General features: G+C 38.1%; 1 protein-coding gene across 3 annotated transcripts in view; it reads left to right on the forward strand.

Moving 5' to 3' along the window:
* LOC121643022 (complexin-2) overlaps positions 1-22,898 on the forward strand; it is an 83,207-nt gene that overhangs the window by 50,827 nt on the left and 9,482 nt on the right. For all 3 annotated transcript variants that reach the window (XM_041990177.1, XM_041990179.1, XM_041990178.1), the window contains exons 2-3: positions 3,708-3,862; positions 20,229-20,404. In XM_041990177.1, coding sequence (XP_041846111.1) covers positions 3,832-3,862; positions 20,229-20,404 — 207 coding nt within the window. In that variant the 5' untranslated portion in view covers positions 3,708-3,831. The remainder of the gene's footprint in view (positions 1-3,707; positions 3,863-20,228; positions 20,405-22,898) is intronic.

Consider the following 22,898-nt stretch of genomic DNA (forward strand, 5'->3'; position numbering starts at 1 on the left):
TGCATATTTTCTGAATTGAGTCCATGTCTTAAACAAATGATGGACTTCTGCTTTACTTTTTACTTACTTACTATGAAAAACGACTACAGTTAAAGTTTGTTATGTTCCAACATAACCGTGACACAGTATAACTAAAGACACTATTTGAGGAAGAAACCATGCCAGTTAACTTCAGATAAGGCTGGAAACTAGTCCAGGCTCCAGCGGAGTTGGTTAAGATCCTGTCAGTTGTAATGACTTTAGGGAATTTGCATTACTACATAAATTTGTTTACTGCATAAATTTAAAAGCTTTAATAGTTAAGATGTTTTCTTTTAAATGGTATATTTAGATAGCCCATGAATACAGCGAAACTGGTATGTTTGCATGTTGTCTCAGCCCATAATGGGACTGGTTATTGATATACTGAGTCATGAAAAGGTGAATGTGGATGCAGGGATGATGAATTTTTATTGAAAACAGCAATAAAAAATTTGAGAAGGGAAAAATGAAACAAACCAGAATAAATGAAACTAGAATAAAAACCTGATCTTGAGGATTGCTAAATTAGGAGAGTTGTACTAAACTGAGTTTTTCTTACATTTTATAACCGTTGTGTGGGAGCATATCAAACATTTAATGTCACACATGATGAATGTGAAGGTTAGAAACTGAACTGTCCTCAATGCACGGTGTGTGTGTGTCAGTGTGTGTGTGTCCTTTCCTTGCAGATGTCCTTGTTGAACAGCAGCATCTTTCCTTTGTTTCATCTTTATTCCATTACTGAGTCCTTGAGTGCTTTTCTGAAAAGATAAGAGCAATGCTCTCCTGCCAGACCACACACACACACACACACACACACACACACACACACACACACATAAAAATCCTACTTCCAGTTTGTGAGATGTCTCTGCAGCTGATCAAATAAGACAAAAACTAAACATCTGTTCTGCTGTGCCAAACCAAACAGAAGAAAAGTTTCACATATGAGACTTTTTCTCGGTTATTTTCATCTGAGCTTTTTTAAATATGAAATGTTAAACACCAAAGAAAAAAAAGGAATAAAGTCGTGATCACTGAGAAGCTAAGTCAATCTGTCAAGTAAAGACAGACATTTATAACTGTAGTTTTTAATGTGAGAAGTTAAACAAAATCATCATTTATTAGAAATTCACAGCATCTAGGATTGGCTACATCAAAATTTGAAAAGATGTTTATTTTAACTTTTCAGTTAATTTATAATCTGCCAGTTTACAAAAAGAGATTAAGGACACTTTACAGAGACCGTAAACAATTTCAATTCTCATCCAAATAAATGTAGTCCAGCTCAGTCTAGTAAAACTCAAATTTTAAAAAAGGTTTTTGCAACTACCACATTTATTTATTTATAGTAATTTATTTTACCATTCAGTATAACGTTTCTATATTATCAAATGCAAAATAAAAAAAAGATCATAAATAGAAGGTTAACATTTTAAGTTTTTAATTTACTTTACTTTAAATTTAGTTTTTAATTCATTAATTTTCCAGTCACACAGACTTCTGATTCAGACAGCTTTTTAGACTGCTTCTTTACACACGTATGATGATTTGTTGCACGTATGAATCCAGGCATCTCTCCATACGAGGTTATGTGTCTAATATTTGTCTGATTGTGCGGCGGTTTATATTTGCAGCCTGTTTAATCTGATCTTCAGCATGTGCTTCTGTCTGCATGTGGGAAACGAGGCGTCTCTCCTCCTGAAGCTCTCGGTCACAGTTAAAAATGGATTGTGGTCCCACTCTGCCTCGTCTCCCCCGTTACCTCCCAGAATAAGCTGTGCGGCTCAATCTGCCATCCCATCCTATTTCATCCCGGCTCCATTCAGCTCAGGCAAATATTGCCGAAGCAAAATGACACCGGGCACTCTGAGGAGGAATCTGCTCACATAGAGATGCTCTTCTGGTTTGCCAGGGCCAATAAATGTGGAGGATTTCATCTTGGTTCACACTGAGGCAGTTAATCACATAGATGGAGGCGCAACAGGGACAAAACAGGAACACAGTATTCATGCTGTTCTTCTTCTAATAATCACTGTCAGACTAAATTAGGATTTTAAAAACTAACTTGACATTTAAAATTACATTTAGTTTTTCTTGAATTCTCTCTGCTGCAGACCTTTTCTCCTCTTTCATTAGTATTTTGCCTTTTTGGTACTAAATAACTGTCACATGTTGCTGTAGTTTAGATAAAAGAGAAAAGTATCATTTATACCGGATCAGATCATGCTAGAAAAAAAATGTAATTAAATATTAAAATGACAAACTTGAAAAACAAAACCATGAGAGAAGTGATGCAAAGTAATAAACAATAATAGTAATAATACTAAACTTTATTTAGTAGTTTTCTTTATAATTGCCACAAAGTACTTTACACACCAGAAAACAAAAACAAAAAACAAACAAGAAAACTAACAACATGAAACTAAATTTGAGGCCAGCTTTAATATTAGTAATGATAAGTAAAAATCCTAAAAGTCTAGCGAAATGGAGAAAAGTATTCTGATAAGACTTAGATTGTCAATTTAATATAAATTACTACTACTACCAATAGTAATAATAATAATATTTATAAAAAAAAAACACTAATGAATTCAATAATTTTCATCACTGGATTAAAAAATTAAATTAAATTAAATTAAATTAAATTAAATTAAATTAAATTAAATTAAATTAAATTAAATTAGCAGGGAGATCAGCAGGATGTTCACAAAAACAAATCCCAGCAATATTTTTTTTTTTTCAGACATTACCAAAGGCCAACCCAGAAAGGGAAGTTTTAAGGTGGGATTAAGTTCCAGTATATTTGTTTTGTACTAGAGTTCAGTGGGCAATGGGTTCTATATTGTAGAGCTTAATGGAAAAAGTCTAATCTCCACTGTTTTGTATCTTTAAAACGGCACAAAACACTTAAAATATCAGTTCTTGTTGCATCCTGTTAACATCCTGCTCATCAGTTCTCCAGAAAAGCAGAAATATGCTCAGCTTGTTAAACATCACCTGTTTCTTTTTGTTTTCTTTTCATCTGTATATCAGCACAACACTACGCAGCCCAATCAATGAGTGTGTACCTTTTAAATATGACGTTATACCGACTCTGCTGCTGCTGTCGACCTGATGATTGTCATGACTGAACACAGCAAATGAACAGTGACTCAACAGAATTATATACACAACATCTGGGTTACATACATTAGGACTGGCATGCAGAGCAGTATCTGAAAGTGAAACCAGGTCCTCATAGTATATGAAATGTTACTGAACCAATGCGGATATTTTTTTTCTTGGTTGTAAAGAAGATTTCCATATTTTTCCATTTCTAGTGGGCATTTGTTTTTGAGCAGCATTTCCAGCTTATTTTCTCCTGCATGTTGGGTGCTTTGAGGAACAGAAAAGCATATATTTTTTTTAATTTTTAATTAAATATTTACAAAATGTATAATTTAGAGGTGACTGATCTGCTTGTAGTGAGTTACAGAGAAGTGACTCACGGGAAAAGTATTGGTTGCTAAACATGCATATTCCTCTCAGAATGAGATTCCTGCCACAGGGTAAAGAAGATCTCATTAACTTGTTTTTCAGGTCAGCGCTGTTTAATACTGTTTCAATCTGATAACTGTTTTTGTGTTTATTTAATGTGCAGTAATAAAGGTAATCCTCAATATTTTGTTATTTCTATCCAACAGAGTCACTAAAGACACCCAACATCCCATCAGAGGAAGCTGAGACGGATCCAGACGTCTTCAGGCGGCTACATGCTCAGTGGTCTTTGACTTTAAAGGAGAACATCTGAACAAAACAGCAGAAATCATGGATTTTGTAATGAAGCAAGCTTTAGGTGGTAAGTACTCAGCTGCTCCTATAAATGCTTTTCACTCCTGACACATATATGAAGTAGAGAAGATTTTCACACACATGCAGTCCACAGGAGGAACGCCCACATCTTGGCTGCTGGACATTAACTTAAACATTTGCGCATCATGACATCAGGATCCATGTGACCATAAAGATGTGGAAACTGTAAATCTGCCTTTCAGAGGCAAGTCTGTTGTGCTGAGACTAATGTGTTGGTTTTCATCTGCATGACTGGACAGTCTGACACTCATTTACTGCACTTCAGTCCACGTCTTTGGTTCTTTTTTTAGTAAATGGTTGAGGACAAAGTTTGTAATGTTTCCTCAGCTCAGCTAAACACAGCAAAGATGCTACTAGGAGTTTCCCATCATGATTTTCTTTTGCAAATGTGTAGAACATGAATATAAAACATAGAGAATACGCACATCTTCAGGTAAAGAGTCCCCAGTTATCACTGACAATGTTGTATACTGTTGTTTTGTCAGAAATCTCTGGGATTTTATCGGCTCCACGAGTTGTCAATGCATCAGTTTTTTCCAGGAAATCACAGTTTTGTGTGGAGAGTTTGTAACTTTCCTCCACTTCACCTCCAGCCACTTTTTGAGGAATTGTTCACTTGATCTAATGATTCCAGTGAGACATTTACTGCAGCTTTCAGCGTCTAAGTGTTCACCTGTGCAGGCATCATCATCATCATCATCCTCATCTCAGTGACCACCATATGCTTATTTCACAGAACCATGTGGTTTTGACAAAAAAAAAAAAAAAAAATGCAGAATAAGAAATAAAAATAGGAAAAATGTGGATACGCAGCTGAGGGATCTGAGAGGATGTGCATGCTGATCTCAGGTCAAGTTTTAAATATCTCAAGCCATGATCAGAAGGGTAATTAGGTGTATCAGTGATGGTTGCAATAACCGGTTGGATGTGGAATCAAGACAGAGGTTGTCATTAGCACGGTTTAATAATGGAGAATCACTGGGACAAGCTGGGAAGAAGACGACCTGGCCACTGCAGATGTAGAATGACACAGCCAGCCAATCACATGTTAGTAGCCACTTACAAAAATCTGAATATGTAAACTTAAACCCCTGCATGGGGTTAAATCTCTAGGTTAGAATTAAATAAGGCTGGATTCATGTACAAAAACCTGGAATCTGTAAAAGATAAAGGGAGTTCAAATGACCTAAACATCACAAATAAGGCCCATTTATGTTCGACACAGAACACAGACGGACAGATTTGTCCATCTTCTGCGTTGGTTACGTACGTAATTTGGTCCATTTTCAGGGAGCTTAGTTATCCGTTGCTTGAACCAGAAGACAGAGCAGTACCACCGGAAATCGCGGCGGCAGTGTTGAGCTAACATGCAACCAGTGAAAGGAACAAACCAGAGAAGAAGGAGAGGAACAGGAAGAAGATGATGCAGAACCACCAAATAAAAAGCACCCAAAGAAGAAGAAGATGCAGCCGAAGAAGAAGCAGAAGTTGAGAGAAGCTTCCTCATTGTGGTTTCTTCCTCTTCCTCTTTGGTGTTTTTGGACAGTTGTAAAAAAACTTTATAGCGGTGCTTTACTGCCACCTACCAGGGTCAAAATGTGGAAGTGAACTTTGAACTCGGCATTGCCTATTTGTGGATGAACTGACGTATTACCCATGGAAACGTAAAAAATGTATGGAAGTATGAGGGCGGCAACGTATGACAAAACTGTTCGTCAGCAGTGGTGCATTCAAGGTCCGGCACCTAACAAATCCAACAAAGATACACAAGTATTTTAAAAACTCCTTCAGTTCATAAAATGTAAATAAATAAAAAACATCTGTTGAAAAAAACTGCACAAAGACTGACTACATACATATTTCCTTTATTACTCTCCAAACCAATTGTCTTGATAATTTAAAATCCCTGTTTTGCATTATTTTTTCAAATCCTGTTCAGGATGCATTTACATGTTTTCTCCCCTTAATCTGCAGACCAAGCAGCTCACTCAAAGACATCACAGAAAATTCTTCCAACCACCTCTTTGTTTGATTAGGTCTCAGTGTGAATGTGACAAGAGGTCAAATGCACAGAAAAGCTGTGTATGTGAATATTCTGTGTTTTGGATCAGCTTCAGTCTTTGCCTGCTTGTTCCAGAGTAAAGTGTTTAATGCGTGTGATGGAGGATGAGAAGTGAAGCAGGAATTAGCCCTGAGCATTGAGTCAGTGGGTGAGTATTTTTCTCCATCTCCAGATTTATCATTCAGCACCACAAATTCAACACAAATAAAAGAAAACAAGACACAAGAAATCTGCTGTTGAAATACAAATATACATATTACAAGAAGAATCATATGATTATACATGTCAATATACTGAAAAGAAAATTAAAAGAAAAAGATTCTTCAAGTAGAACTTTGTTTTTGTGCTAAAGAGCTCGATTAGCTACTGAAATGAAGCTTGGCTCGAACTGAAATGTATCCCGTCAATGTTGCTGTGTGCTTCCTGATGCAAAGATAACTCGTTTCGACGTTTGTCCAGCCTTAGGAGAGAAATGTACTCCGAGTGTTTTTCAGGTTTGCAGTGATTTGTTTTAACCCAGTAAGCACTCTCAGGACAAAATTATTATAATGGAAACATTGAGCCAGTCTTTATGTGAGGAATATTTGGTGCAATAACCCCCTGATATGACAGCTATGAGGATAACATGCAAATTTAGTTCTATTTAGTTTTTGCTGCAATAGCACAAGTTTTTCTTTGCTTCCCATTCACACGCTGTGGTCTCCTCAGGCTGGACTCATTTACTAAGAGGAACATAAAAATGGCTTTGTGAATGTTTTTGTAAGTGAGGGGCCTCCGGGGCCCAGAGGTCATGCCTCTTTCATCTAATTTCATCAGCTCAGTGACCACCAGCCAGAATAAAATTAGATTTATTCCTTTACAGCTCAGCTTGCCCTTCGTCTTATGCAATCCCCCCAATGCCTTCCTGTCCATCTTCATCTTACATCCCTCCTTTCTTCATGTCTTCTCCTCATTTCTCATCCAATCACATCTTCATTTTCCTTTTCTCTTGTCTCAATTTCCTTTCCCTTGAACCTCTGTGTTGCTCAGCTCATCTTTTATAAATAAATAAATACAGCTGCTTTTATGAGTTTTAGTGTGTTGCAAGTCAATTCTGTTACATCAGTTTTGTGGGTTTCAGAGCAAACTGTAGTTTATAGAAAAATTTAGGAAAAAAGTGAAAGGATGAAATGATGCTGTGGACATGAAAACATTTTAAGAAGGTCGCTGTTTTCTTTCAGGCCATTAATTAGCTTTCAGGATTTTCAAAAATCTATAACTGTATTCATTTAATGATGAAAAATCAAATAATAAGTTGTGGCCTTTTTTTTCTGTCCAGCATTTTAGCCAACAGAATGATGGTCTGGCTTCTGTGTTGTACCAAACAAATTTCTCCGAAGGTGCTAATCAGATTTTTTTTTCTTTTTTTTTAATCTTATTTATTTATTTTGAATGAAGGAATCAACATTATTTTGTTGGACCTGACCGGAGAGGACAGAAGAAGAAGGCTAATAGTGAACAGAAGTAATAAGGAAAGTAGAAAAAAGAAAGATACAAAGACAGAACAGATGACTTTTCAGTCCAGCCTAACACCAGACAACCATCTGCAACAACAGAACAGAAATACAACAGAGAATTTCTAAAGACTTTTACAAGCAAGCAAAGCTGACAATCATCAGGAGTTCCCAAAAAATAACCAAAACAACAACAAACAAATACATAAATACATATATCACAAGAACCAAAGTACCAGAAACACACACAAAAAATGTAAACAAAATGATCTCTTAGTGTATAAACCCACTGGACAACTCAGTGTGTCATGTGTCAGCATGCACAGGATGAGGAATAAGGAGTGATCAGAGATGAGTGTGTGTGGAAATGTGACCACTCCTCTACGGAGGCTAGAGGCAGACTAGGGCGGCCCAGAGACCCGGGCCATGAGCAGCAACCCCGGAGCACGAACCCAAGCCACCCCATCATGCAGATGACCCCGGACTAGTTTTGGGTTTGTTACTCTATAAAAGTAATTAGTTACTAGTTACTCGTTGCTTCTGTAAATTGTAATGAAATTACTCATTACTGCATTTGAAAAGAAACACCACTACTTATTACTTTACTTTACCATTTCTTAATTCACCATGTAGACATGGACAAACATCATAGCTGAATTATCACTGCCTGTCTGCATAGTGTTTACTGTGTATTGTAAACAAAATGGCTTTAAAACGATAAGAACAACGTCCCTGTCTGTGGGAAGAAATGGCCACACTTGTCTCATAATCATTTTATCTAGTATTTTTCTAAACATGGGTGATTCGATAGTCGACAGGGGGAGGATGTCTCCTACAATGAGCCTGCAACTAGCTTGTTAATTTGTCTTACCGACTGCTGCTCTCCAGGAAATGTTGAAAAAAGCTTAGCTTGTTTAGGCGGGTCGGCTGTTGAAGGACTCCTTCCACTGACCGGCGATCAGGATCTTTCGCCACAAGTTTGGACTGAAACTGGACTGAACTGAAAATAATGTAAATATTGCCTCTAACCAAAAGCCCCTGTTTCCGTCTCTAGCTGCATTTTTTCTTTATCCTTGATCTACATGTATTTATCACATTTCTACATACATGCAGAAACGTATACTTGTTGTGTGATGTATATGTGCAATTGATCTAAAAGTGAAATAATAAAATAGAAGGTATTTTGCAAAGCACTGGAAAATGAGTGTTAGAACTGAGTGATAGACTCAAAATCAGACTGCAATTAATAATAAGCATGAGACATCAGAACACATCAGTCCAGTAGTTTGTGGAAATGCGCCTTTAAGCTGGTTGCTAAGCACCAAGAAAACCCAAAAGTTAAAAACTGATAAACAAATGAAAATATACAACGACTGAGGAGGGAAACCTCAGAAATGTAGGAGAGACTGAGTGTAGCTGGAGAGATCCACAAAAGCGGGGCGAGACTGAAACCGAGCTAATCTTCTCAAACTGTTGAAGCACAGTTGACAGAAAAAGGTCCCATTTCATCAGTAATATGGAAGCAATTTTGATTCAGTAAAAAAGATGAAGAGCAGACTAATACATTGGTAGGTGAACGGCAAACACGGACACTAACGTGTGGGCTAATGAGACCTGCAGTACGAGCATCAAACACAGAAGCATCATGTCATCATTTGTGACTTTCTCCCTGCATGAAAAGAATTTAAAACAATGGAAGGACTGCAAAAGCACTTGCAGGCAGTTTCATAACAGACTCAGGGACTCTTGTTTGCAGAGCAATCAAACTGTAACCAAGCTTTGGGGAGGAAGAACATGGGGAGCAGAAGAGCGCATTCACAGAAACGCTGAACTTTTGGGACAATTATTTAATATTTACTACAAAACACATTCAACTACACTTACTGTGCTATACAGTGTGCAATAACAGTCAACAGGTAACATTTTTTATGGTTTACATTAGGGCTGAAACTAATGACTATTCTGATGGTCGATTAGTCAGCCACTACTAAAACGACTAGTCGGCCAATCGGATTATGTATCTTATTATTATTATAAATGGATCTTATTTCACTTTCAGCTTTGAAATCTTGCATGAGGTTGTTAAGTAAGTCCGACATGCCTCCTCTTTAAATGTTCGAGCATTGCAGGCGTACTTCCGTGGTACACAAGGCCCGCTTTACAGATCTCATATGTATTGAATTTATTTTGTGAGTTTAACGTGAAGTTATCCCAGACTTTTGACGTTCTCTGCCACCGTTTTGCTCCCTAGTCCGCCACCATATTTTTCCCCCTTTTGAAATTGACTGCATTAACCAACTCCAAACTGCAATCAAGATCAAGATCAAGAGAGATGAATGCAGAAAATAATATTTAGATATTTAGATTCTACTTCTTTCAGTGTCACTTTATTTTTCCATCCAGCTATCCAGCCAGCCATCCAGCCAGCCAGCCAGATAAAAGCTGTAATTTACCTCCTGTGGAGGTGCTGTCAAATATAGTTGACCTTTTCTCTTTGAAGAAACTGCCACTTATTTCAGTGCTGGATGTTCATAAATATGAATAAGTAACCAGGCAAACTCAAAAAAGAAAGAAAGAAAGAAAGAAAGAAAAGAACATCCAACATATATGGAGGAAAAAGTGAGCACATCTATGTGGATCACTACTGAATGGACTTAGACCATTTTTCCACTGCATTTCTGTATTAACTACAGTTGGTTGGTGGTCTTAACTTCATCTATCTTCATCTAAATCTATGTGACACAAGCTAACCGAGCTAAGCTTCTATCAACCATCTGCTACGGCTTGATTGAAGTTAGGACCCTTTACATAATTAATTTAAAATATGAATTAATGTAAAGTAATAAATAAATATTATTCATTCTGACAAACATGATTTAAATCAAGACATGAATAATAACTGTCATTAAGTCAGAATGTAACAGTATTCCTCATAATGCAAACATTTCCCCCTCAGCAGAGTTCAGTTACCTCATTTTCTATCAAAAGAATGATCAGATAGCATAACTCAAATAGTCTCCATTTGATTGTTTATAGACAAATAGGATGCTGTTTCAAAATGTTCCCTTTTGTGCTGCAACACACACATCTCAGAGTCAATGAATTTTAGACTTATTTTTATCCTAGAGCTTATTAATACATCATGTTTGAATCCTTTTGGATATTCGGCTTTTAAGAGGAAAATTATTTAATCTAGATGAGCTAAACAGCAGTAATACACATTAAATTTACGGAAACATTGCTGAGAAGCAGATTTATTTCAGATCATCCACAGCTGACGTTTTAATTCCATGAACTGCTGAAGCTTTATCATGTTTCATTAGAGTTTAGAGTGCAGGGCAACATTAAAACATGCAAGGCCAAATGCATTTACTTTAGAATGTAATTTGGCATTCACCGTTAAAAAGATATAATTAAAGTGGATATTAAAGCTTGTAATGAGTTAGAACTGCAGTATGTGTCTGCTACTCGTTGTTCCACCACTTTTGTTCCCAACATCAACATCCTGTTTATTCTACCTTTGTTAGGATATGAAACCTCTGAAGTCTTACCTTTTCTCATAAAGAAACTCAAATGAATGATAAAATGATAATCTCTCAAAGATCAGAATGACCTGGTCCTGACCAGGCGGGTCGAGCTTACTGTTTCATTTCCTGTGCAGGCGGAGTGAAGATGAGCAGGCGAGAGTGCTGCACAAACAGGAAGCTGCTTGGTTGATAGGTTGATCAGAGACTGTGCACACAGATCCAGACAGTACCAGAAGAACCTGGGGTCTTCTAAAGAAATCAGGCTCCAGCAAACTTTCCACAATGCAGAGCCATCCTGCATGCATGCCAGACATCTGATGGATGCTGCAGGTTTTTAGCAATTCCAGGAGCCTATGTGACTTATGAAGGGCGTATTTTGGCAATGGGGTGATCCATTATTTAAATGAGCTCAATTTTTCAAGCTCCTCCACCCGAGCAGCACTGCCATCCATCTGTCTGGCTGGAGGAGGAGTCAGTGGTGCATGGCTCATCGCACTGATTTAAACTCGCTTGCCCCCCCCCCCCCCCCATCTATTCTAATTTTCTATGCAATTTTCAGCTCAGACTCCTTTCCTCCTTTCTGTCTCCTCCTGTTTTTTCTTCTTCTTTGCACCTGTTTGTCCTGAATATGTTTCCAAGCAACTCTCAGGGCAGCCCACTCATACCTCAAAATATTTACCAGCTACATTGGCCCACAACACATAAAAGTTTAACAAGTAAAGTTGAAAATTTGTGAAATACCTGTGGTCCCACTTGTACTTTAGTTAAATTACTCTCATTTACTCACAGGTACAAAACTGGTGGAACACCAACCAGAGTGATATTAACCATGAAACACTGCAGAAACAAGAGGTAGTAGAAGTAGAGGAGTCACAGGATACACAAATATGAGACCTTGTTTTTTTGTTTTTTTGGGTTTTTTTTTTACTTTTGTTTTTCTTCTCAATTGTTGACAAGCCTTTCTATTAGGTTGAGTCATGCCCTGTCTCTCTGGCTTCCCCTGCGCTTCCTGGGGCCTGTTCCAGAAAGGAGATTTAACTGAGTCTAGTCAGAAACTCCGAGTTAACTTACTCTGAGCTGAGCAACTCTGAGTTTCGGTACCAGAACAGCTTCTGTAAGTATGTTCAATCAACTCTGAGTATCTTTGCCCAGAGTTGTGAACCACAATAAAAAAAAAAGCATCATCAATAGAGTCTCATTAACTGGATTCACCATGGCAACTGCTGACAAAAAGCTAGTTATTTTACACAACTGAACAAGAGGTTCTTATTGAAACATAAAGGCAACACAAAGAGGTATTTCATAAAGAAGATACTCTGCAGAAAGAAAGCTGCTGCCTGAGGTGATGTGGAAGTTGGAATCCACTTATCCACTAACTAAGGAAGCAGATGGGTCAAAATATTGGTGAAAATAACAAAATTTAAGTTTTATTTAGGTTTAATCCCATTGAGGAAAAAGCATATATCTAAGCAACTAAAGATGAAATATAAAAATATCTTATAGCAAAGTAAGATAGACCATGATTGTACATTATGTCTATCTCACCCCTTTTCTACACACAAAATATATATTCAGTGGTTAACAAATGCTGTTTTAAGTCATAGTATATTTCACCTCACCTGATGACAGACAGACTAGATAGATAGATTTGTCAGAAGGTGGTGCTTTTATACTCCTAGTAGTACATAAAAAGACCCTGGCTTTGTAGTACAGGCCTCTGGTTTTGCTCAGTTTCTCCTCCCTCTTATACCTGCAGCTGCACTTAATGGGATTGTTGCACACCTGTCTGACATCAACCCATCAAACTCTACAGCATAAAACCTGTTTTCTCCAGTCTCTCCTTGCCAGTCTGTTATAACACTTCCTGTGGTATTGAGCCCACTCTGGTTATCTTATTCTTGCCTTTGTCCGTAATTCTCTTTTGTTAAATAAACATTTGTTTTTTGCATGAAGATTAGACTCTGTGTGGAGTCTTGACAAGTTGAGAAATTCAAGTGAAAGGATGTCTTTCTGATCCATTAATGCAGTTTCAACATATGACTTGGCCTCCTTGATAGTACCATGGTTCACCTTTTACCTTCAGAACTGCCTTAATTCTTGGTGATAAAAATTCAGTAAGGTGTTAGCAGCATTTTTTGGTGACTTTGGTCCATATTGACATGATAGTGTCACACGGTTGCTGCAGATTTGTCGACTGCCGTGCAGTGCATGATGAAAATCTCTTGTTCCACAACAAGTGACGTGATGCATTATTCTGCTGCAAGCAGCCATCCTTAATTGTGGTCATAAAGGGATGGACATGGTCAGCAACAATACTCGAGTAAGCTGTGGTGGTTAAACCAGGCCACGTTGGTACTAAATGGCCCAAAGTGGGCCAAGAAAATATTCCCCACACCATTACACCACCAGCTTCAATTATTGATGCAAAGTAGGATGGATCGAATTGTCCAGTGTGGTGAGTCTGTGTGAATTGTAGCCTCAGTTTCCTGTTCTTAGCTGACAGGAGGCACCCAGTGTGGTCTTCTGCTGCTGTAGTCCATCTGATTCAAGGCTGGACGTGTTGTGTGTTCAGGATGATAGGATGAACTCTTTTTTTTTTTTTTTCTGTATAACACCACAAGGAAGGCACCTAATTTTGGTGTAGTTGTTACAATGACAATAAAGAAATTCTATTCTATGTATTAGCTGAGTGAACAAAACACATTTTCATTGGAGATTACAGTAACACTGAGATCAATAATAAATTTAGCCTAGAGTTAACAATTAAACAAGCTTCGTTACATTTAGTGGAGGAAATGAATAATCGTTAAACCTCTGAGACTTGAATAATGTGTGGGAAGATTTTAGTGTTCATACTGGGTGATGGTTTGACATAATTTGGCTGGGAAAATTATTCGTTTTCTACAGACGCTGTACACACTGAAATGAAAAGCTGTTGTTTACAGATTCAAACATGTCTGAATCAGTTTTAAAATGTTAAAAAGAAAAGAAAATTATTATTTTTTAGACATAATTCACAAGAGGAAAATGTGTTTGGCATTTTCTATGAGGCAGAAACTGTTGTCCAGTGTCAAATTTTTATAACTGAATGCATTTAAAACTAACGTTCTTCAGAGGCTGTAGACAGCAGATTACCAAATGTCACACTGGCATAAATTATTGTATCTACAGATATGTTTCCCATCATTGGTTTATTCAGAAATACTGTTGCCTTTTCGTATGTAAGAAAGAAATAAAACAACATATTATACTTCCAATGTTTGTTTTCAACTTTTTTATTTATTTATTTATTTATTTTATAGTATGAATTTCCCTCTACTGACATTTAATTCTCCACATTCACTATGTGTACATATGAAAAATTAAAACATTTTACAGATTAAACACAGGGATGAAGGTTTCTAAATCTGCTTTGTGTTAAGAAAATGATTTCTCTTTGCTATTATATTAAAGGCTAACATTCATATAGTAACACTGTACGTTGTAGACTTTGGTTTTCAGTTTTATTCATGAGTAATTTGTAAAAGTACTTTAAACATAAGGTTCAGTTGGAGGTTTTATTCCTGGACCTTTGTTTGTATTGATGGTTCACTGGATGTAGAAACTAGGGCTGTTTGATTATAGAAAAAAATCATTATGAAAGGGAAGAGCGGCTTTTACTTCATCAACAGAATGAGGGAGTCAGTGTGTCTGCCAAAACAAACACAGTGACTTTATTTTCATTGTTTCCATGCCACCATCATGTATTTTAAATGAGGTTGCGCTTGTTTTACATATTTTTATTAAATGAGGCTGCAGGTGAACTGTCAGGACTAAACAAACATTTTCAGCTCTTGTTTACTGAGGAAGCAGCAGACACATCAAAACCAGTTAGTTATACAATACATGTCCTGGCTTACACTGGATGAATTAATCATCCAGTACAAAGATAAATGCACAAACAGCTGCACAAAACTTATTAAAAAGAAGGTTAAAATTTGACATGGCAACACCTTGTTTTGGTCATTCTCAGCAAGGGTAACAGACACCTGTCAGCAGCAATGACACAGTCAGCTTATTATCATGTGAATGACTCTGCCTGACGTTATCCTTCTATGTACAGCCCAGAAATTCATACAAGATGCCTTAACCAGCTCTAGCCAGCTATGGTAAATGAGATCTTATCCATAGGGGCTCTTCTGCTCAGTTGCATGCTCTAACTATTACTGCTGTGCATCTTCATCACTTCAAAGCCAGAGCTTTTCTTGGTTTAAACCTTTGTGGCCAAAAGCCATGACCCAGGAAAAGACTGAATGGAATAATGAGTGAATGAAAGGACAAAATGAGAACTGGGGCTGTTTGAGCACTTAGCCTTGAATTGTCCACCTTTGTCCACAGAGTTGAGTCTGTGAGCTGACTCTAAATGAACTGATGGGGGCGGAGAGAGACAGAAAGAAAGGAAAAAGCATCATTTCAAAGAAAATCAGAAATGAATGAAATTCCAAAACAGAGCAAAGATGGATTGTAGCGGTTAAAAGAAGATGAAGAGCACTTAGAAATGCGTCCAGAAATTTTAGTTAGGCTTGAAATATAAAATTAATAGAGAGAAAAAAAAAGACAAATGAAAATAGAGGACAGGACTTAGAGCAGGGATACGAAAGTCAGTCCTCGAGGGCCTCTGTCCTGAAGATTTTCCAGTGTTTCCTGCTTAAACACACCTGACTCAAATGAAATAGATCCAACAGCCTATTAAGTTTTGCACAATAACTCATCAATTTGAGTCAGGTGGTTTTGGAGCAGGGACACATCAAAAACCTGCAGGATTGTGGCCCTCGAGGACCGGAGCAGGGCATCCATGATTTAGAGCACCAGAGGATAAACAGGACACAGGAAGAGAATAAAGGATGGAATATGTAGTGTAAAGGCGCTGACTGGTCATTTATAATGACCCCACCTTGTGCAACTTTTGTCCTCTTCTAGATTATCAGGATTTCATTGGTCCTGAAGCCTTGTGTTTACTGTACTAACACAAGGCACAGATGTTTGTAGGTGGGTCATTAGCTTTGTTGATCAAGATTGAAGGGATATCATCAAACAGATTTTTTTAACATTTTGTCCAATTATTTAGGAGGTGCTTCACGGTGGTGTGGTGGTTAGCACCATGGCCTCACAGCAAGAAGGTTGCTGGTTTGAGCCTCATCCGGGGGAAGGTGGCCTTGTGTGTGGAGTGTGCATGTTCTCTCTCTCAGTAACCTGAGCTGACTTTGTGTATTTATTGTTGGTGATTTCAACATTCATGCTGATAACCTTCAGGACAGAGGAACTAAAGAATTCTGTTGTGTTGATAACTTTGGTCTAACTCAGCATGTGAAAGAAAAAACTCACAACAGAGGACACTGTCTGGATCTAGTCCCCTCTAAAGGTCTGAACAGCTGTGGTTATGGTGATGGATGTCGCTCTGTCGGATCATTCCTGTGCTTTCTCTGAGAATTATGTTATTGTGACCAAAAATTCCCAAGCACTCCCAAGGTTATTAAGATGGTATATTGGTGAAAATACCAGTGAAATACAAGCCTTGCCTCGCTTTTCCACAGCTACTAAACACTGGGAACTAAGTGGAAGAGTAACAACATGTGCACATGTTAATTAAGATAGGTGTTACATTTTACTAATAACTGCCATTTTTATTGTGCTTAACATTTTCCATGAATGCACATACTATGCTCACACAAGTATTTGCATACACACTTTCACATAGTTCTAGCACATATGTTGTGTGTTTGAATGTTTTAAAACACTGAAGAACCCACATTAGACAATATGACCTTAACTTGACTCCCCAGCGAGTCCCAGTGAACATTTCACTGCCTGCACTTCGCACCAACTGAGTGGCAATTTGTCACCCTCAGGTTTGCTGCCACCAGACTGCACTACGGGGCCATTAGGGCCTCTGCATGAGGCTGCTGCAAAGTGACAGGACCTGCCGCCCCTGGGTTCACAAGCCCAAGAGGGAGTCCTTCAAGCCACATTTCTTTAGAGTAATGTACTCAGAATTGTTCTCATTTGGCTCCTGTAGGCTCTTTAGACATTATGTTTTTACAACCACATAACTCCAAACAACCCCAATATATCCATGGAAGTTGATAAGGTTGTATATTATTAATGACCCACATGGCTTCCAAAATTCACCCATTCCACCCTTTGACTGTTGCAGTTTACTTTTCACAAATTAAAGTAAAACTTAATCTCTATGTTTTATCCAGGGAAAAACTAAAAAGCCAAAGGGGTTTTCCCAACCCTTGCATGTGTTAGGGACAGGTTCCATGTAGAACGAGCTACTTTCTTTTCTGTCAGTCTTGCTTGAAGGTAACCAAGTAGTACAGTAGATGAATGGCTGCTGTCATGAGGAGAGGCAAAGGCTTAAAATAGTAAAAGGAGGCCAGAGAGTCCTTTCAGAAATCCTCTCCTTGAAGGTATTCACATTAGTGCGCTTGTTTGAACATGAAGTGACAGATGTCTTTATATGAAAGTGAAAAAGAGTACACGAGGACATGGTCATTGGCTTTGTAATGTGTGCAAGTTTCTAAGAGGGTTTGAAAGCTGAATAAATGCATTCAGTCATTCCTGCTATCAGGTCATGGATGTTATTTTCACAAAAAACTTTTAGTTTATGTTTTTTAGGCAGAAAATATCATAAATAAACCAACCACAGCTGATAAATACTTATTTCATCAAGTCTGCTTGTTATTTTGGTTTTTATCCATCCATTTTCTATACCTGCTTTTTCCTATGCAGGGTCATGGGGTGCTGGAGCCTCCCCCAACTGCAACTAGGCGAGAGGCAGGGTACACCCTGGATATGTTGCCAGACCATTGCATTTTTTTTAATTAGATGGATTATTTCCCAACTCCCATTTATCCATTTGTGGCCCAAACACTAAAGGTGTTCCAGTAAAGCTGTAGATGTTGAAAACTTGCACTACAGCCTGCCATCAGTGTTGATGTGTGTTGGTCTGAGTCTGAGTTAGTTGTTTGGCACCAGTTAAGATTCTAAAACATGCAGGACACCAGCCCTCCAGGAGCAGGACTAAGGATCCCTGTCATTGTGACACCAGCCCATTTTAGCCCACTAGCCTTCCTCAGGAAGTCAACAGACTTACTGGAGTCCAAGGTACTTTTATAGAGGAATTCCACCAACAGGAATTCTCCCTTTGTGATACATTTTTCCATCAGTAGAGCTCCTCCCATGAGAGACTAATAATAATAATAATAAAAAAGATGAATAAATACAATATGTTGTATAGTTTGACCCACAACATCATCACACTAGTAGTCAACAACAAAACATAATAAACAGTAAAATTAAGAAATTACCATTAAATCAGTACTACCTGTTCAATTAAAAACTATTTACAAAAACGAGTAAAACTTAATTCCTCATTCACGCCTGGATATTTAGTAGCTTATAACCTATAATTGTTTAAATGTTTTAAAAAATAAATGAATAAATAATTCAATAAAATTTAATTAATTCAAAATACATAAACAGTTTTTAACATTAACCTCCAAAAACAGAAAAAAATGGACTGACAGTAGAGTCGAGGACAATGGGTGAATGATTGGAGAAAATAAATGGATAGATTACACTCTGGTTGGCCACCACGTCCCTTTGATGTTCCTACATGTGCTGCAAATGCAACGAAAATCCCTGAATGTTTATTGTACTTTGTGGAGCTGCCCTGTAGCTCTATGGGCTGATATCACACCCAGTATTGTGTCTTAGTCTCATTTTCATATAGGACCAGAACATTGGTTCATTTTCATTGACGGGCTTTCGGTGGTTGTTGATCTACATGGTTAAAGTTTAGTAGACTGATCATGACTGACTGATGTTTCATCCTTTAACCTGCTAGTGATGCTTTTTTTTTTTTTTTTTTAGTATCTGATTGACTTTTTTATTAGGAACGAAAACAGCCAGACAATGTACAAATAGAAATAAAAATGGTATTAAGGTGACATGAGAGAGATTTACTCTGGGTGATAAGGGATCCACTGGTCCTTTAGAGAAATTTCCCTAATTATAAACAAATTAAGTCTCCATTTCTTTCTTTTTTTTTTCAAAATCAGATTTCTGGTACCACTTTCCAGCACCGGGGTGCATTTAATACATAAGTTTAACAAGCTTGCATCCGAGCATCACGCTAACCATGGCATGCAGAAATGAATCTGTGTACTGGTTATATCCTTGCCTTTTCTTGAATGATCACCAGTGAAAAATATTCAGCCCGTGTTTTTGTTTTGGCTTAATAAAGACATTTGCTGGAAAACCAGGCCACCAGCCAGGATCTTCCTCTCAGCAGCACCTGAGAGGAAGATCAATACTCAGATTAGGTTTTTTCTCTCTCTCTCTGCTGGACAATCCATAATTCTTACACTCTCGGGTGGCCATGTATTTACTATTGATCTGACAACAGCATGCAGGAGCCACTTTGACATCTGGAAAGCTGCTCTGTCACAGATGAAGATGTGAGTTTGCTTGAAAAGCAGACGGAAAGGAAGTGGAACGGGAAATGTTGCAGAAGTTTCATTCATCCTAAACCCTCCCATCAGCCTACACTAGATACAAATCGTCTGCCCTCATGATACACATTGAAATATTATACATATTGAAGAAAATGAGGATAACCGTGGATTTCTAATTATTTTCCAGCTTGTTAGAGACTTTATTTTTACCTTTTCCAAACTTCCCGTGGAGTTTTGACATGTGTTTCTGCTTTAAAATTTCCTTTTTGATCTCTAATTAACTGATTATTTTAATGTTATGCTAAAAATGACTTTTCAATGGGTGTTTTGACTTACCCTCCGCATGCTGTTAGGGGAAGTGTAAACTTATAGCTCAGTAGAAGTGTATTACCTGAAGGTGGAGGTAGACGTAGGGCTGACAGATGGCTGACACCGGATGGAAGAATGAGTCTTCCTCTGTCTCCGTTATTTCTTTGAAACTTTTCCAGCTGGCTGTTCTTCCTTCTTGTTTTTAGGACACCTTTAGGATCGTCATTTAGCCGAGCACTTAATCCTCTACAAACATGAGTTTTAAAGACAGATCTAGGTGTCAAGGTACATGTCAGCAGCAATTTTAATAAATCCTTTTCAGTGAAACATTTTTTTTTGATTAAAGCCAATTTTTGACAAAAAAGACTTTAACTCTTGCCTGTTTTGGCTCAGCAGTATTAATAAAGAATAAGTTATCGAGCTCCTGTTAACCAGAAATGTTGCTTTGATTCCTATCCAGGGGCCACCAAAGACATGGGTAAGATGCTAGGTGGGGAGGAGGAGAAGGACCCGGATGCTGCCAAGAAGGAGGAAGAGCGACAGGAGGCACTGAGGCAGCAGGAGGAGGAGAGGAAGGCCAAACATGCCCGTATGGAAGCAGAGAGGGAAAAAGTACGGCAGACAATCAGGGACAAGGTGAGGAAACACTTAATGATTGATCGTAGAGAAATAAATTCAAATTTCCAAATTGGAAAAGCAGTAGGGTTTGTTCTTCATTAGGCTAGCTTATCTAAATATGTAATTTGGAAGTTATTATGACTTGAGTAATATGTTCAGAAGTTGTAGCGTGTATCTGTGACTCTTTAACACAAACCAGTGAATGCCAATAAATAGTTGCATTTACCTCCTGGGAACTTGAAAAGCTTGACTTCTGAGTTCAGTAGGGGCTCATCATTAAGTTTGATGTATGCTTTTCCAGCAGGACCTGGAAAAACTAGTCCATGCGTTCATCTTTAGTCGGCTTGATTATTGTAACAGTGTCTTCACAGGTCTACCTAAAAAATCAATTAGACACCTGCAGCTTATTCAGAACTCTGCTGCTCGAGTCCTCACTAAGACTAAGAGAGTGGACCACATCAGTCCAGCTCTGAGGTCTTTACACTGGCTGCCTGTTCGTCAGAGAATAGACTCTAAGGTTCTGCTGCTGGTCTATAAAGCTCTGAATGGTTTAGGACCAACATACATCAGTGACCTCTTGACCCAGTATGAACCTACCAGAACCCTCAGGTCATCTGGTTCCAGTTTCTTATCAGTTCCCAGAGTCAGAAACAGACATGGAGAAGCTGCATTCAGCTTCTATGCTCCACATGTCTGGAACAAACTCCCAGAAAGCCTCAGATCAGCTGAAACACTTAGTTTATATAAATCAAGGTTGAAGACCCACCTGTTCTCTGCTGCATTTCACTAGTTTTTATTTCGAAATCCAGATCTGCATTTGGTTCTTTTACGCTGAAATCCTAACTTTATTTTGTTATCTGAGCTTTTTCCTGCTGTTTTTATGTAATCAGTTTTATCTTTTTTAATCTTTGTTTTTCTTTCTTTATTTTTTCTTTCCCTGCACCTTGCTGTAATGTTTTTATGTTTTATGTAAAGCACTTTGAATTGTCTTGTACATGAAATGTGCTATACAAATAAATTTGCCTTGCCTTGCCTTGCCTTGCCTTTTGTTAGGTCAGTCCTAAATAAGACACTCATCAAAGTTACTGGACAAAAATGTTGAAATTTAGAGAGTAAAAGTATAATTTAATGACATTACAAAACAGAGAAAAGAAAAGGGATGTGTGACCAACAAAGTCATTACATAAAACAAGTAAAACAGCATTAATCCAATTTAATCAAATGTATAATCCACATTTGGCCAGTTTATTATAACTGTGTTCAAATAGGCCAATTCATTAAATTTTTTTTGCCTAGCTGGAAACCAGTTTGCATCAGCTCTTTTCTTCATCATGCAGCAACACTGGAGAAGAAGAACTCCCTTTAACAGAATGGAAAACTTTCTGCAGAGCAAGCCTCATATGCAGTAATTATAATGTTATAATTATAATGTTATAATTAGTTCAGTGTACTTGTTTGGTTCTCAGAGGCATTAGATTTAAGGCAAATTTTATATAAGCCTGTTTATAAAGCGGTTCACAACCTGTATTACCCTTTTTTGTGAGGAACTTAAAGGTTTAAAAAGCAGCAACATAGACTTTGCATAAATTACACATTAATACAAGAATGAAGCTTTGACAGCACAATTTCAACTTGGATACAGATGCAGGAATACTGGTGGAAGAATTACTACTTTAAACTTTCACATCTTCTGTTGACAGCCTCTGCAACTGCTAGCTTCAAAAACAGTGCCAACATTTCCTCATCTCTAAAATGTTCATAACTGAGATCATATTTCCTCATCAGCTACTTTTTACTCCAAACTTTAGTGTTTAAACTGTGTGCCGCTAAACAAGGTTATAAAAGATGCCAAAACATGAATATGTCATCCAGATGGAGGTACAGAGTCAAAGTTTTTCCACCATCACGACTCCTAGCGCCTGTGGCAGGGACTGCAAACTATAACGGGCTACAGTAACAGAGCCCCCGCTCTAGTGAGTGCAGATGATGCTTTGGCTGAGGGATACTTTTTACACATGGTTTGAGGCACTAGCTCTGTAGGTGTTAGCATGCTAGCTGCTGCAGCCGTACTGCAGCGGTACTTTCACTCACCCTGACCGAACATGACGTGAAGAGAACACTGAGGAGAATGAGCTGCAGAAAGGCAACAGGACCTGAGGGCATTCCTGGTTGGGAGCTTAAGTCCTGTGCTGACCTGCTAGCTCCTGTCTTCACGATGGGATTAAACCTTTTTCTGAGGCAGTCTGTGGTTCCTGTCTTCTTTAAAAGAGCCACCATCATTCCTGTGCCAAAGAATGCCTCTCCAGCCAGCCTTAATGACTACTGTCCCATGGCCTTCACCTCGGGGCTCATGAAGTACTTTGAGAGACTGGTCAGGGGGCACATCTGTGCCTCCCTCCCTGAGTCTCCGGACCCACTTCAGTTCGCATACGAGAAAAACAGATCCATGGATGACGCCATCTCCCACCTGGACAAGAGCACAGGGGAATATGTGCAGATGCTGTTCACTGAC

Source organism: Melanotaenia boesemani, chromosome 7 (assembly GCF_017639745.1).
Source record: "Melanotaenia boesemani isolate fMelBoe1 chromosome 7, fMelBoe1.pri, whole genome shotgun sequence".
NCBI classification, from domain to species: Eukaryota; Metazoa; Chordata; class Actinopteri; order Atheriniformes; family Melanotaeniidae; genus Melanotaenia; species Melanotaenia boesemani.